The 17,093-nt window shown below is 41.0% G+C and overlaps 1 protein-coding gene across 1 annotated transcript in view; it reads right to left on the reverse strand.

Annotated features, from left to right (window-relative positions):
- LOC140733438 (myomesin-2-like) overlaps window positions 1–17,093 on the reverse strand; it is a 130,625-nt gene that overhangs the window by 37,345 nt on the left and 76,187 nt on the right. Inside the window, exons 13-15 of the mRNA XM_073056764.1 lie at window positions 15,804–15,857; window positions 12,583–12,710; window positions 8,260–8,443 (exon numbers count right to left, since the gene is read on the reverse strand). Of these exons, the coding sequence (XP_072912865.1) occupies window positions 8,260–8,443; window positions 12,583–12,710; window positions 15,804–15,857 (366 nt within the window). The remainder of the gene's footprint in view (window positions 1–8,259; window positions 8,444–12,582; window positions 12,711–15,803; window positions 15,858–17,093) is intronic.

Raw genomic sequence — 17,093 nt, forward strand, 5'->3', positions numbered from 1 at the left:
GAAGTATTAAACTCACATGCTTTAACCTTGTGCATTACGTACTTCTGGAAATCAAAGCCTGATGACGAAAGCCTGGAGACATGTCCTAGAGTGGGAAAACTGCCCGTGTGTGTGTGCATGGGCGGGAGGAGGAATGTGGCTTGTTTTGCTGCTGCTGTTGTTTTATTGCTTATTGTGTTCAGTGTACTGCTGAACATCATGGGCATGCTATTTTATTTATTCATTTAGCAATACAACACGGAACATGTTCTTCGGCCCCATGAGCCAAATCGTCCAACAACCCACCTATTTAACACTAGCCTAATCACAGAACAATAAAATGACCAATTAACATACTAACCTATACATCTTTGGACTGTGGCAGGAAACTGGAGCACCTGGAGGAAACAAATGCCCTTAGGGGAAGGACATGCAAACTTCTTACAGACAACGTCAGAACTGAACTCTGATGCTCTGAGCTATAATAGCATCACACTAACTGCTATGCTAAGTTGTTGCTGAAATGTTTGGTGACACCCTGACGGCTGCCCCTAGCACATCCTTAAGTTATGTTGGTTGTTAATGTGAACGACACATTTCGCTGCATGTTTCCGCATACATGTGATACATAAATGTGAATCTCAAACTGAAGCTCAGGGATGGAGGAGGGATAAGGAGTAATTGTACAAAGAGAAGAGATACTACAAATCAATCACACACTGAAAAATGCAAGAGTTTCAACAATTACAACACAGCAATGGATTCAGTCCCTAGATTGAACAGAGTTTGAGCGTCTTAGCTACTTGGTTTATTACTGTTACATGCACTGAGATCCAGTGTAAAGCTTTGTTTTAGACGCCATCCATACTGATCATTTCGAAACATAAGTATATTGAGAGCTAGTAGAAGGACAAGGCAATAATAGAATGTAGAATACAATGTTACAGTTATAGAGAAAGTGCAGTGCACAGAGACAATAAGGTACAGTGAGGTAGATTGAGAGATCAACTATTCATCTTTATCGTACAGGAGCTCTTTTCAAGAGTACGATAACAACTGAATTGAAGCTGCTGGTACATGTTCTCAAGGTTTTCTATCTTCTGCCTGATGAAGGGGGAAAGAGAATTACTGGCCTTGCAGGGGTTTTTGATTATTTTGATTATTTGATTACTTTCTCAAGACTTGTGGGAAGGTTTGCCAGAGCTGGCGTGGAGTGTTTAAACTAATTTGGTTTGGTTGTAACCGGAGTGAGTGCTGAGAACCGAAGAGTTGGTATATAAGTAGATGCAGGGTTTCATGAGAATCTGAGGAAGACATGTAGAGGATAGGGTAAAAGTAAAGTCACTGTGATGAGTTGAAGTGTAACATGGGGGCAAAATTGAAATGGGTGACGAATAGAGAATTGAAGATGTTATATTTGAATGCAAGTAGTATACAGAATAAGGTAGAAGATCTTGTAGCATAGTTACAGATTGGCAGGTATGATGATGTGGGCATCACTAAGTCATGGCTGAAAGATCATAGTTGGGAGCTTAACATCAAAGGATACACATTGTATTGAAAAGATGGGCAAGTAGGCAGAGGTGATGAAGAAGCCCTGTTGTTTAAAAAAACAAACTCAAATTCTTAGAAAGAGGTTTGTAAGAAAGAGGTTCGTATCCTTGTGGGTAGAGTCAAGAAAGTGCAAGAGTTAAAAGACCCTAATGGGAGTTATATACAGGCCTCCAAACAATAACCAGGATGTGGAATATAATTATAACGAGAGATAGAAAATGTAGGTAACAAGAACAATAGTCATGGGGGGATTTCAATATGCAGGTAAATTGGGAAAATCAGGTTGGTGCTGGATTCAAAGAGGGAATTTGTTGAATGCCTACAAGATGGCTTTTTAGTGCAGCTTGTGGTTGAGCCCACAAGGTGAATGGAAATTCTTAATAGGATATTGTGGAAAGAACCAGATTTGATTAGGGAACTTAAGGTAAAGAAACTCTTAGGAGACAGTGATCTTATGATCAAATGATAGAATTCAACCTGCAGCTGGGAGGGAGAAGATAAATATAGATGTATTAGTATCACAATGGAGTAAAGGTAATTGCAGAGGCACGAGTGTGGAACTGGGTAAAGATGATTGGAAGAGGACACTAGCAGGGATGACAGCAGAACAACAACGGCTGTAAGTTCTGGGGGAAATTGGAAGATGTAGGATATATACATCCCAATGATGAAGAAGTTTTCCAAAGGGAGGTCGAGGCAACTGTGGCTGATGAGGGAAGTCAAAAAAGCATAAAAGGAAAAGGCATATAACAGCAATAATTTTTGAAAATTAGAGGATTGGGAAGCTATTAAAAAAACAACAGAAGGCAACTAATAAAGTCATAAGGAGAGAAGAGATGAAATATGAAAGCAAGCCGGCCAATATTATAAAAGGGGATACCAAAAGTTTCTTTCAGATATATAAAGAATAAAAGAAAGACAGGAGTAGATATCGGATCCCTGGAAAATGACGCTGCAGAGGCAGTAATAGGGTATAAAAAATGGCAGATGAATTTAATAAGTATTTTGTGTCAGTCTTCACTGTGGAAGACACTAGCAATATGCCATAAATTAGAGAATGTCAGGGAGCGAAGTGAGTGTAGCTGCTACTACTAAGGAGAAGGTGCTTGGAAAGGTGAAAGATCTGAAGAAAGATAATTCACCTGGGCTATATGGACTATACCTTAGGATTCTGAAAGAGGTAGCTGAAGAGGTTGTGGGGGAATTAGTAATGATCTGTCAAGAATAACTAGATTCTAGAATGGTTCTGGAGGACTAGAAAATTGCAAATGTCACTCCACTCTTTAAGAAGGGAGCAGGGCAGAAGAGGAAATTATAGGCCAGTTAGCCTGACTTCAGTAGTTGGGAAGATGTTGGAGTTCATTAAGGTTTCAGGGTACTTGGATGCGCATAATAAAGTAAGCCAAAGTCGGTATGGTTTCCTTAAGGAGAAATCTTGTTTCACAGATCTGTTGGAATTCTTTTAGGAAATAACAGGCAGGATAGACAAAAGAGAATTAGTGAATGTTGTTTACTTGGATTTTCAGAAAGCCTTTGACAAGGTGCTACACATGAGGTTGTTTAACAAGATAAGTGTCCATGGTATTACAGGAAAGATAATGACATGGATAGAAGATTGGCTGACTGGTAGGAGGCAAAGATGGAATAAAGGGGCCTGTTCAGGTTGGCTATTGGTGACAAGTGGTGTTCCGAAAGGGTCGGTATTGGAACCACTTCTTTTCACATTGTTTGTAAATTATTTGGATGATGGACTTAATACAAAGATGGGTGGAGGGGCAGGTAGTATTGAGCAAACAGGCAGTCTGCAGAGGAGAATGGGCAAAGAAATGGCAGATGGTATATAGTGTAGGGAAATGTATAGGCATGCGCTTTGTTAGAAGGATAAAGGAGTAGACTATTTTCTAAAAGGGGAGAAAATTTTAAAAAAATGAGGTACAAAGGGTCTTGTGAGTCCTTGTGCAGGATTTGGAAAGGTTAACTTGCAGGCTGAGTCAGTGGTCAGGAAGAAAATACAATGTTAGCATTCATTTCAAAAGGACAAGAATATAAGAGGAAGGTTGTGATGTTCAGGCTTCATAAGGCCTTAGTGAGACCACACTTGGAGAATTGTGCGTAGGTTTGGGGCCCCTGGTCTAAGAAAATATGTGTTGACATTGGAAAGGGTCTAGAGGAGGCTCACCAGTGTGATTCCAGGAATGAAAGGATTACTGTATGAGAAATGTTTGATGGTTCTGGGACTGTACTCACTGGAGTTCAGAAGAATGAAGAGGGATTTCATTGAAAGCTATCAAATATTGAAAGGCTAGCTAGAGTGGATGCTGTCTTCTCACTGCTGCCATCACACAGGAGGTACAGGAGCATTAAGTTCCACATCTCCAGATTTAAGAGCAGTTATTATTCCTACAACCATCAGGCTCCTGGACCAGCTCCAAACTACTACTTCAACTCTGAACGGATTCCACAAATTATGAACTTAATTTCAAGGATTCTACTACTCATGCTTTCAGTTTATTTTTGTATATACTGTGATATACCGTGTGTTTTATATATATATATAGTGTATTTAAAAAATAATTATATCATATTTCTTTGTTCTAATGTAAGTGCCTGCAAGAACATGAATCTCAGGGTAGAATATGTTGACATTTATGTAATTTGATAGGAAATTTACTTTCATTTTTGAACTTTGAATTACCCTGGCATCATGAGAATGGGATTGGCAGAAGGCTGCAGAGTTCTACAGGAGAACAGAGTTGCATCATCAAATGCATGCATTCAGTTGAATTAAGTGGCTCACGTAATCGACTCTTTGAGCACGAAGAGCGATTTTCCATATTCCCACATGGCAGCAATGGGAGGATGTAGCTTAGCAACACAAGTGCCCACAAATGAAGGAAGGCTTAGAGTACATTATATATTATACAATACAATATATGTCTTAAGATATATGAACTTAAAAACATACAGCGGCATGCAAATGTTTGGGCACCCCTGGTCAAAATTTCGGTTACTGTGAATAGCTAAACGGGTAAAAGATGACCTGATTTCCAAAAGGCATAAAGTTAAAGATGACACATTGCTTTAATATTTTAAGCAAAATTACTTTTTTATTTCCATCTTTTACAGTTTCAAAATAACAAAAAAGGAAAAGGGCCCAAAGCAAAAGTTTGGGCACCCTGCATGGTCAGTAATTAGTAACACCCTCTTTGGCAATTATTAGCTTTTTTCAGATTCAGATTCAGTTTATTGTCATTTAGAATCCACAAATGCAATGCAGTTAAAAAATGAGACAACGTTCCTCCAGAATGATATCACAAAAGCACATGACAAAACAGACTACACCAGAAGATCCACATAATGTTTGGCAATCCCCAATCCAGAGTCCAGAGAGGCTACTGCGTATTAATATTGTGCTACCATCTTAGCGCGTTCCCCGGAAAGGAGCTCCAACTCCACTAGACAAAACAAGACCAAAAACTAAAGCTACAAGACCTGCACAAAACCACATAGTTACAACAGTGCGAACAATAGCATAATTGATTAAAAAAAAACGGACCATGGGCACAGTAGAAATAGTCCAAAGATGTTAAAAGACTATAAGTTCAAAAGAAACCACCACACAGTTTCCACAAGTCCTTAGCTAGCTAAGAGTCTTTCAGTTCTTGTTTGGGGGATTTTTGCCCATTCTTCCTTGCAAAAGGCTTCTTGTTCTGTGAGATTCTTGGGCCGTCTTGCATGCACTGCTCTTTTGAGGTCTATCCACAGATTTTCGATGATGTTCAGGTCGGGGAACTGTGAGAGCCATGGCAAAACCTTCAGCTTGCGCCTCATTTTCAGGTGTGTTTAGGATCATTATCCTGTTGTAGAAGCCATCCTCTTTTCATCTTCAGCTTCTTTACAGATGGTTTGATGTTTGCTTCCGGAATTTGCTGGTATTTAATTGAATTCATTCTTCCCTCTACCAGTGAAATGTTCCCCTTGCCACTGGTTGCAACACAAGCCCAAAGCATGATCGATTCACCCCTCTGCTTAACAGTTGGAGAGGTGTTCTTTTCATGAAATTCTGCGCCCTTTTTTCTCCAAACATGCCTTTGCTCATTGCAGCCAAAAAGTTCTATTTTAACTTCATCAGTCCACAGGACCTGTTTCCAAATGCAGCAGGCTTGTTTAGATGTTCCTTTGCAAACTTCTGATGCTGAATTTTGTGGAGAGGATGCAGGAAAGGTTTTTTTCTGATGACTCTTCCATGAAGGTCATATTTATGCAGGTGTCGCTGCACAGTAGAACAGTGCACCACCACTCCAGAGTCTGCTAAACCTTCCTGAAGGTCTTTTGCAGTCAAACGGGGTTTTGATTTGCCTTTCTAGCAATCCTACGAGCAAATCTCTTGGAAAGTTTTCTTGGTCTTCCAGACTTCAACTTGACCTCCCCCATTACTGTTCACTGCCATTCCTTAATTACATTACGAACAGAGGAAACGGCTACCTGAAAACGCTTTGTTATCTTCTTACAGCCTTCTCCTGCTTAGTGGGCATCAATTATTTTAATTTTCAGAGTGCTAGGCAGCTGCTTAGAGGAGCCCATGGCTGCTGATTGTTGGGACAAGGTTTGAGGAGTCAGGGTATTTATAAAGCTTTGAAATTTGCATCACTTGGCCTTTCCTAATGATAACTGTGAACAAGCCATAGCCTAACAAGTTAATTAAGGTCTGAGACCTTGGTAAAAGTTCTCTGAGAGCTCAAATCTCTTGGGGTGCCCAAACGCTTGCATGGTGCTCCTTTCCTTTTTCTCACTCTCAAATTGTCGTTGTGGCTATCCCTCGAGGTTGACGGTCGTCATTCTGTTTCCACAGAGTGAAGACGCCTGTGTGTGTATTTGTTTCACATGTGCTTGATGTTGCACTCCAAGAAGCACACGATACTTCACAATTCAACCAGCTGATTCCAGTGGCATGGTCACCATGATGATTGGAGCTGATGGATTTGTTGCGGCCTACATCTGCCTTCACAGCTGTTGAGTTCGAAGTAACTTCGTCCGCCTGTTCCACTGTTGAGGTCTTGGTTGGATTGTTCTTTGTCAGGGACCTCACCCTCGACCTTACTGCGATGGGTTACCCTACCAGGAGCGTAGCTCCAGACGGCATCGCTCTCGGGATTTCAGGACCACACAAGCTTCTCCAACACAACAAGGTGACAATCCACAGGGAAGAATCTTGCTTAAAATATTGAAAAGAATGTTTCATCTTTAACTTTACGGCTTTTGGAGATCAGTTCATCTTCTACTCACTTAACTATTCACAGTAACAGAAATTTTGACCGGGGGTGCCCAAATTTTTGCATGCCACTGTATATATAAAGCTACTTATAATTAAACTTGTTCACATTAAGATGTTTGTTAACTTATTCAAGTTCTTTGAGAATGCAGTGAATATTATGGTCATGGGCGTGGGAGGTATTAGGTATTGTTTTGCTTGGAATGAAGTTGAGTTTATTGTCAAATGCACAGGTACCTGACTTCACAGGTGTAATGTGCAACACAGGCTATTGCATAAGAGACACAATATTCAGAAGAAAAACATTAATTAAACATAAACTATACACAATTTTTACAATAAAAATCACAATTAGAACAAAAACAAAGTCCATTTTAGTGTAAAGTGGTCGGTGTAGTTATAGTGTTCCTGAACTGCAGTGACTAGGGCTGTGCCAGTTGGTTCAAGAACCGAATAGTTGAAGCTGTTGCTGAACGTGGTGGGGTGGGACTTCAGGCTTCGTACCTCCTGCCTGATGGTAGCTGCAAGATGGCATGGCTTGGAAGGTGGGGATCTCTGATGATGGACATTGCCTTCTGGATGTAGCATCTCCTGTAGATACTACCATTGGGGGGGGGGGGATGTGGCTGTGATATATTCGGTTGAGTCTACTACTCTCTGCAGCCTCTTATGTTCCTGAACATCGAATTGCCTTATCTGACCATGATGCAATCAGTCAGTTTGAAGGCAGAGATGAGGAAGATTTTAGTCTGTAATGTTGCAATGCTTTGAGACTCTCTTGGCCAGAGTACTGTAGAGCTGGAGGTACTGAGCACCTTCAAGGATGAAGCAGGCAGATGTTGGACTGAGGAAGTGACTGATTGCACAGAATAGGGGAAGAGTAGTGTTGAGACCACAATCAGATAATTGACATCACAACAGGCTGGGGGAATACACACCTGCTCCTATCTTGTACATCTTTATGAATCTTTACAGTTTCTGAATGTAATGACTAGTAATAATGATTACAGAAAACCAGTGTAGCAGTCACAAAAGGAAAATCATGTTTGATTAAGGGGTGGTTGTAGAGGCAGGTACATTAGAAACATTTAGGAGACTTTGAGGCATAAGGAGAAAAAAAATGGAGGGTTATGTGGGAACTGAACTCACTTTCTAAGACTCTTCATCTCATGTTCTCAATATTTATTGCTTATTCATTATTATTTTTTCATTGTATTTACAGTGAATGCGTGCAAGAAAATGAATCTCAGCAATGTATATGGTGACATATATGTACTTGGATTATAAATTTACTTTAAACTTTGAGGGAAGGGTTAGATTGATCTTGGAGTAGATTAAAGGGTTAGCATAATATTGTGGTCTAAAAGTCCTGTACTGTGCTGTGTAGTCTCCATTCTATGTTTGCAGTAAACAATCTCTCATCAAATGGGTTGGGTTTGGAACAGGAACATTACCGATGTGATCCTGAACCAGGATTGGCTCAGTGGATGCCGATGGTTCGCTCATACCAGACTTGTTCACCGCAAAGACACGGAATTGATAGGACTTCCCTTCAGCCAAATCAAAGATTGCAAGTCGTGGTGATCTCGTGGCAATCTCCATGTTGACCCTTTGCCAGGAGGAGCTGCCGGCCATTGTCTGAAATAGAAATGAGAAACTACTGGCAGGAATGGCCCAATTGCCCATTTAAACATTCGGTACAATGCATTATGGATAAACAGTTTGATTCGCATTTTCTGCCACTAAAACAATCTGCCGACAATATCAGAATTCTGCTCTTCATATGATCTGTAAGTGATCTGTAAATGAATACACCAATTATCAATGTTTTACATTTGGTTCTTGTGCACTTTGTAATACTGACTCTTTATAAGGCAATGGCCAGACCACATTTAAAGTTTTGTGAGCAGTTTTGGGTTGCTTCCCAGCATTGGAATTGAACTCCAAGCTCTGGAACACCCCAAGATGTAATCGCGTCACACTAACCACTGTGCTACCATGATGTCCTATTTAAGAAAGGATGTGCTGGCATTGGATAAGATCCAGAGGAGGTTTATGAGAATGATCCCAGGAAGCAAAGGGTTAACATTTGAGGAGTTCTGGGCCTGTACTCATCCATACTCGTTCGAAGGAGGAGGAGGTATCTCATCAAAACCTATCGAATATTGAAAAGCCTAGATACAGTGAATGTGGAGAGGAAATTTCCTATAGTGGGGGAGTCCAGGACCAGAGGGCACAGTCTCAGAACAGAGGGATGTCCATTTAGAACAGAGATGAGGAGGAATTTCTTTAGCCAGAGGGTGGTGAATCTGTGGATATCATTGCCACAGATGGCTGCAGAGGACAAATCATTGAGTATATCTAAAGCGGGGGTTGATAGGTTTTCGATCAGAGTGTCAAAGGTTACAGGGAGAAGGAAGGAGAATGGGGTAGAGAGGGATAATAAACCAGCCATGATGGAGTAGTGGAACTGACTCAATGGGCTGAATGGCCTAATTGTGTTCCCCAACGGTCTCATTTTCATATATGAATTTTATTTATACACACACACACACAGTGCCTTGAAAAAGTATTCAGCTCCCACAGCTATTTTTACACTTTACTGTCTCATTTTCTTAATCTGAAATACTGAAGTAGGATGTGTTAAGCTAACCTACAAAACATTGAGCATCATGTCAAATCAAAAGAAAAATTCCAAAACCTGTCAACAATTAGACTAAACCAAACGAAGACAAAAAAGCATTCAAGACAAGTCAGGAAAATGATAATAGAGAAGCATAAATCTGGGGAAGGATTCAGAACAGCCTCAAAGGCTCTATTGAGCTCAGTGCAGTCCTTCATGAAAAAAATGGAAAAAATATGAAACCACAACCACACTGCCTAGATCAGGGCACCCCTCTAAACTTAGTCACTGGAGAAAAACAGCACTCATAAGAGAATCTACTGCGACACCAACAGTCACTATGAGTGAGCTGTAAAAGTCAGTGACTGCAATTGGAGATGAAGTTCACAGCTCCACAGTCTCCAAGGCCTTGCACAAAAAGGGTACTTATGGAAAAGTGACAAGGAATAATACCTTGCTTAAAAAAAAAGCACATCCTTGCTCATTAAGACTTCATAAAGTATCACTTAGAAGATACTGTAAAGATGCGGAAGGTCTTGTTGTTGGATGAACTAAAGAGGAGCTTTCTGGCCTCAACTCAAAGTGGTGGCATAAATCTAACACTGCACACATCAGCCAAGTAACACCATGCCTACTGTAAAGTACTGTGGAGATGACATCATGATATGGAGATGCTTTTCTGCAGCTGGGACTGGAAATCTGGTCAGGATTAATTGTAAGATGAAAGCTGCTAAATACTGGATCCTGGATTAAAAACCTGCTAGCCTCTGCCAGAAAGCTTAAACTGGAGAGTAAGTTAATCTTTCATCAGGACTACAACACAAAGCACACTGCCAGAGCAACCACAGAATGGCTTCAAATGAAGAAAATTGATGTCCTCGAGTGGCTCAGTCAGAGTCCTAACCTTAACTTGATTGAACATCTCTGGCAAGACCTCAAGATTGCTGTTCACCACTGCTCCCCAACTAACCTGGTGCAGCTTGAGCAATTTAGTAAAGAGGAATGGGCAGATCTTGTTCCATCATGTTGTGCAAAGGTAATAGAGACTTATCCAAAAATGCCACTGGCTATAATAGTTGCAAGAAGTGGTTCAGCTACAATAGTGCTCGAAAATTAGTTAGCCTTGTAGAATTATCTCTATAAATATGATCTAAAATGTGATCAGATCTTCACACAAGTCCAAAAACTAGATAAAAAGAATTCAATTAAATGAATAACACAAAAAAAATATTATACTTGTTCATTTATTTATTGAGAAAAATGAAGAGTCCTGTGTTTCAATCAATGGGATGACAATCAGGTGTGAGTGTGGGAGGCCCTGTCCTATTTAAAGAACATAAACCTGGGACTTCACTATAAAAGTTTGGTCTTTACCACAGAAGTTTTTGGAAGTGTGCCATACCTCAATCAAAGGAGATCTCTAGGACCTCAGAAAAAAAAGTTGTTGCTCACCAGGCTGGAAAAGGATACAAAACCATTTCTAAAGGGTTTGGGCTCCGCCAATCCACAGTCAGGCAGATGGCGTACAAGAGGACAAAATCCTACACTATTGTTAATCTCCCCAGGAGTGGCTGACCAATAAAAATCACTCCAAGAGCAAGATGTGTAATATTCCAGGAGGTCTCAAAGAATCCCAGGGTAACATTTAAGGAGCTACAGATCTCCCTTGCATTGGCTAATCTCCATGTTCCCGAGTCTACCATCAGGCAAACACTGAACAACAATCAACAGTGTGCATGGCAGAAATGCAAGGCGGAGGCCACTAAGAACATTGCTGCCCATCTAAAGTTTGCTAAGAAAACATGGATAAGTCAGAAGGCTCCTGGAAGAATAAACGAGTCTAAAATAGAATGTTTTGGCTTAAGCGAGAACCATTATGTTTGGCGAAAAGCAAACACTGCATTCCAGCACAAAAACCTCACCCCATCTGTGGTCCTCGAACACACATCCTCAAACACCGGAAATGTTTGGTTGAAGTTATTGTGTACAAGGGGGTCACACCAGTTACTGAAAGCAAAGTTTCACATACTTTCTCCAACAAATACATATAACATTGGATCATTTTTTCTGAATAAGTAAATGAAAAAGGATAATTTTTTTGTTATTTGTTGAATTGGATTCTCTTTATCTAGTTTTAAGACTTACTTGAAAATTCTACATGGTTCACAAACTTTCTAGCACCACTGTAAGTACTCAACGAAGGGAGATGAATACTTCTGAAATGCAGACATTTCAGTTTTTAAATTTGTTGCTTTTCATGCTTTATAGTCTTCCCTATTTTTTGAGCTCTACTGTGAAAAGGAGCATATGATTCACAAATAAAATATCTTGGTTAAATTGACTGTAATACTCATTTATGTGAACAAAGAGTTGGGGGCTGAATACTTTTTCAAGGCACTGTATTCCTCCACATATTCCCATCAGCTCCCCCAGATTCTCCTGCACACTAGGGGTAATTCCCAGTGTCCATTTAACCTCCAAATCTGCATATTTTTGGGATGTAGAGGTAAAATGGAGCACCCAGGGGAAACCCACATGGTCACAGTGAGAACGTGCAAACTCCACACAGACAGCAGTGGAGGTTGGTATTGAACATGGGTCACTGGCACAGTGAGGCATTAGCTTCACCCACTGTGTCAGTGTGCTACGATACTGTGTGCCATAACATGGACATTTTGTTTAACTTTACCTTGGCCTGTTGCAGCCAGAGACCTCCAAAAGGTGCAGGGGTTGGAAGGGGATTGGGGAGGTGGGTTAAGCTAAATAATCAGAAGTTTAGAACCATTAATTGGGGCTGTGTGTCATTGCCACATCACCACAGCTGCACTGTGGGTCATTTCAACAGACAGTATTGCCCCTGGTGTTGTTAACCCTTTCTCTTACATTCTGGACTGTAGCTACGGTGATGCTTACCCTTTGCAAAAACCGTGGCCTAATTTCGTCAATCTTGAGAACAGCACAAAATAGGTCATTTGACTCATCCAGAACATTGCAGCCCCTTTGAACCACACTTCACCCTTCCTTAAGTTAACCCATCAGCATCTTAAAATGAAGTTATAGCTTGAAGATTCAAAATTTATTTGTAAATTACCAAATTACAAAGGCAACAAAATTAAATTGTCACAACAATATCCCAGGAGTACAGATGCAATACCTTCTCAATGTAGTACTTGAGTGGATCCCTGCCCCGTGGATCTGGGGGTTCCCAGCTGAGCACAATGTAATTCTTGTTGGTCTCGGCTGCGTGCACATTCGTGGGTGAGCCAGGGATCTTTACATCGCCTGTCCAGGGATGGAAGAAGATCTCTGTTCCTAATGTTCTCATGGCTAAAGGTCTCATAGCAAGCACATGCTTGTGGGTTAAAGAACCAATTCCAAAAAAAGATATATTGCTGTGCCAGTACAAGTAGACTGAAGAGGAAGATCACATTTAGTTGGAGATGGCTGCATGATAGAGGATGAAGGTGAACTTCCTGATCTTTGGGTAGATCCTCAACTTGAAACATTAACTCTGTTTCTCCCCTCGTAGATGCTGCCTGACTGGATTCAACATTTTCTGTTTTAGTCCAAGATTATCTATCATTTAACATCAGGGACTAAAAGGCCCATACTGTGCTGTAATGTTCTATATTCTATTCCAGTGTGACTACAATGAACCTGCACCTCTTCTACATTTCTGTGGAGCTGGCTGGGAAAAGACGCTCCAAGAATTCAGATCGGAAGTAAGAGAAGTGATTCACATTGCTATCATGAAAGGGTGTATAGATATTGACTGTAAGTCCTCATAAGAATTATTTGGGATGCAGTTTGGTGGGCTGGTCATTCAGATCAGGACCCAGTGAAATGGAAGCTGGTTTGGGATTCACAGGCCAATCTGTGACTAAATTCCGCCACTGGAGACCCAGTAAGGTAAGTTATTCCTTTCTTTTCTATAATAGTCTGGGTTGACGTTTTACACTTAATTCCAGCAATCTGTCTGGATTAATGACATCTTCAATTAATTCAGCACTTCTCCATGGACTCTGTCTACACTTCTCACTGCCTGTAAAGCAGCCAACATGGTCAAAGACCTCACCCACCCCATTCATTCTCTCTTACCCCCTCTCTCTTCAGGCCAAAGATACAAAAGCCTTGAGAATTGTGTACCACTAAGCTCAAAGACAGCTCCTACACACCGTTATATGACTATTGAATGGACATCGCATCTCACAATCTACCTTGCACCTTATTGTCTCCCTGCACTGCAGCTTCTTTGTAAATGTAATTTTGCATTGCTACTGCTTTCCCTTGTACTACCTCAATGCACTGTTGTAATGAAATAATCTGCATGGTCGACATGCAAAACAAAGTTTTCCAGTGCACCTCGGTACATGTGACAATAATAAACAAATTGTCATATGAGTCAGAGTCCAGGACCAGGTTTTGCTGGGTTATTCCAGCCACCCTGCATGCAACCAACTCTACTGGTCAGTGTAAGTGCTGGTAAATGTGAGAATGAATAATGGAGGGCTATGTAGGAGATTTATCTTAGAGTAGGTTAAAAGATTGGCACAACATTGTAGGCCAAAGGGCCTTCTCTGTGCCGAAATGTTCTATGTCTAGGTTCTATGTTCCAAATTGGTCAAGTTCTGGCAACCATTCCAGCCCAGTCTCAGAGCAGTCTTGGCAACACTGCCAGCATTCCCACCTGGGAATTGTCTCTTGTGCCAAGTCCTGGTATAACATGGTCATTTGGATGGGGATGTGGGCCTGAATGGAAGAATTGACATCAGTATTGTACTTTTTAAAATTATGTTTTGATAAAGTGCTCAAAGTCTTTGAAGTGATTCCAGTTTCTTATATATTTTTAAGAAATCTTGATAAATAGAGGAGGATATAAAGGAGGAAGCAGCATTGGACAGTCAGGGAGCACACGACTGAGGGAGGACATCCTAGAAGGCTCTTCATACAAGGACATACAGGTAGAGGTCAGGAACAAGAGGGGTTTTGTCACCCTCCCAACAGTTAACAGGAGTAGAAAAATACTTTGCATTTAAAATAAAAGTATTTATGCTTCAGAAACATTGAACAACAATCACAGCTGTGACAGAAGCTGTGCTTGGGCATGTGGATTTGCCATATGTCTGAGTTTTGCAAAGGAATTTTAGAGGCAAGGAGTGCTTGGCCCAGGGATACAGGATCATCCCATCACTATGTTTAAACTGGGCAAAGAAGTGACAGCTGGATACAGCATAGTGAAATGTAGGGTTATGCACATTAGTATAAAGAAAATTATGTGGACTCTTCACTAACCAGGGAGCAAATTCAGAAATCAGAGGAGCAAAGGGACTTGGGAGGCCTCATGCAGGATTCCCTAAATGTGAACTTGCAGGTGGAGTCAGTGGTAAGGAAGGCAAACACAACGTCAGCATTTGTTTCAAGAGGACTGGAATACAAGAGCAAGGATGTAATGTTGAGGCTTTATAAGGCATTGATCAGCCATATTTTTGTGTATGGCAAATGGTTTTCAGCCTCTTATCTAAGAAAAGATGTGCTGGAGGAAAGCAAGAATTAATGTATGAGGAGCATTTGATGTCTCTACACGTACTCAACAGAGTTCAGAAGGATGAGGTGGAATTTCATAAAAATCTACTGAATACTGAAAGGCTAAGATACGATAGTCATGGAGGTTGTTTCCAATAGTTGGGAAGGGTAAGATCTAAGAGCACAGACTCAGAGTAAAGGGACGTCCCTGTTGTAATAAGGTGAGGAGGAATCTCTTCAGCCAGAGGGTGGCGTATCAGTGGAATTCACAAATGGCTGTGGAGGCCAAATCATTGTGTGTATTCAAGGCAGAGAGTGGTAGGTTTTTGATTGATAACCTGGTTAACGGTCACAGGGGGAATTGGGATGAAAAAGAATCAGCAATAATTCAATGGCAGAGCAGACTCAATGGGCTCAATGGCCTAATTCTGCTCCATATATTTTATGGTCCTGCCATGAAACCCACATGGTGCCAGGGAGAACGTGCAAACTCCATGCAGAGAGTGCTGGAGATCCAGTTCAAACCCACAACCTTTGAGCTGCTCTCCTGCTCCATTCCTGTCAATGAAACTGAGTTCAAGCCACCTGCTCATTTTCTAATTCTCACACCATTTCTTTCTAAGCTGAAGATTGACCTTGGACTAATCTCCATATTATACACTTACACGCTGCCACAATCCATCACAATGTGTTCTGATCCACTTCCACTTAGCAGGCGAAAGGTTAATCCTCAATATGAGTAGCAGATATGAATTTCAAACATTTGTTAGTCACACAATACTTTTTGCAATATCCATGTTTTTAATAACCAGAGTTAAGATGCACAAAGAAAAAATTTGGAACTAAACCAACCTTCCAGGTCATCCTGGGAAATCACGATCTGCCTACTTGCATCATAGTGGATGGCTGAGAAAGGAAACAACAATAAAGAAATAGTGTTCAGCAAGGGATATGAACAAAATTGATCAAAAACCTTTGCAAGAGAAGACAAAGACATTTCATAATGCGGCTTATATTGTAATTACATGCTGATATTCATGTATTTAGAATCAGAATGAGACTAAGTATCATTGGCATATGTCATGAAACTTGTTCTGCGGCAGCAGTACATTGCAATATATAATAAAAACTATGAATTACAAAAACAAATATAACAAAATTAAATTAAATAAGTAGTGCAAAAAGGAAGCAATAAAAAACTGAGGTAGTATTCATGGGTTCATTGTCCATTCTGAAATCTGATGGCTGACGGGAAGAAGTTGAGGGGTACTTTTCATTCCACATCTGTATTTTTAACCTTATTTATTTATAATATTCATTCTGTATAATTGATGAAGGTTGTTGCATGTCACGCCCTGACCAACACACCACAGCAATTTCCAAATACTGTACATGTAAATGTAAATGGCAAATCAAGTTGATCCTTGAAAAAAATTAAAGATCTAAACAAAATGGCAACTATTTTTTCTTTTAACATCTCTCTATTTTCTATGTTTCTATCAGGTTCAGGGTTCTGAGTTGGATGATCAGTCATGATCATACTGAATGGCGGTGCAGGCTCAAAGGACCAAATGGCCTACTCCTGCACCTATTTTCTATGTTTCTAATCCACTGTCTGCTCCCTCTCACATTGCTCCCTCCACAGGAGATGTGTTTCTCCTCTTGCCAGTTCCCACCACCCAGGAATACAAACAGTCCCTGCCGGTGAGGCAGTTGCTCTGCTGATCAAGTGCACTGCACCCTCTGCTTGGGATGCAATCTCCTCCACGCCAGAGGAACCAAATGCCCATTAGCAGACTGCTTTCCCCTCCCCCACCACATCCCTGGCTGTCCACAAGTGGACTCTAACCTTCCAGTGCCAGCAATTTTACCACCCTCACTGACCCTTCTACCTATCTCGTTCTGATGCTCAAAGAACGTCACTTTATTTACCACTCGGACACTTCGCACCTGGGCACCTCATCTCCTTCTCCTGGCCATGTTACACCTGGGCTCATGGGCACCTGATCTCCCACCTGGGCACCTCATCTCCTTCTCCTGGGCATGTTACACCTGGGCTCATGGGCACCTGATCTCCCACCTGGGCACCTCATCTCCTTCTCCTGGCCATGTTACACCTGGGCTCATGGGCACCTGATCTCC

Source organism: Hemitrygon akajei, chromosome 9 (genome assembly GCF_048418815.1).
Source record: "Hemitrygon akajei chromosome 9, sHemAka1.3, whole genome shotgun sequence".
NCBI lineage: Eukaryota > Metazoa > Chordata > Chondrichthyes > Myliobatiformes > Dasyatidae > Hemitrygon > Hemitrygon akajei.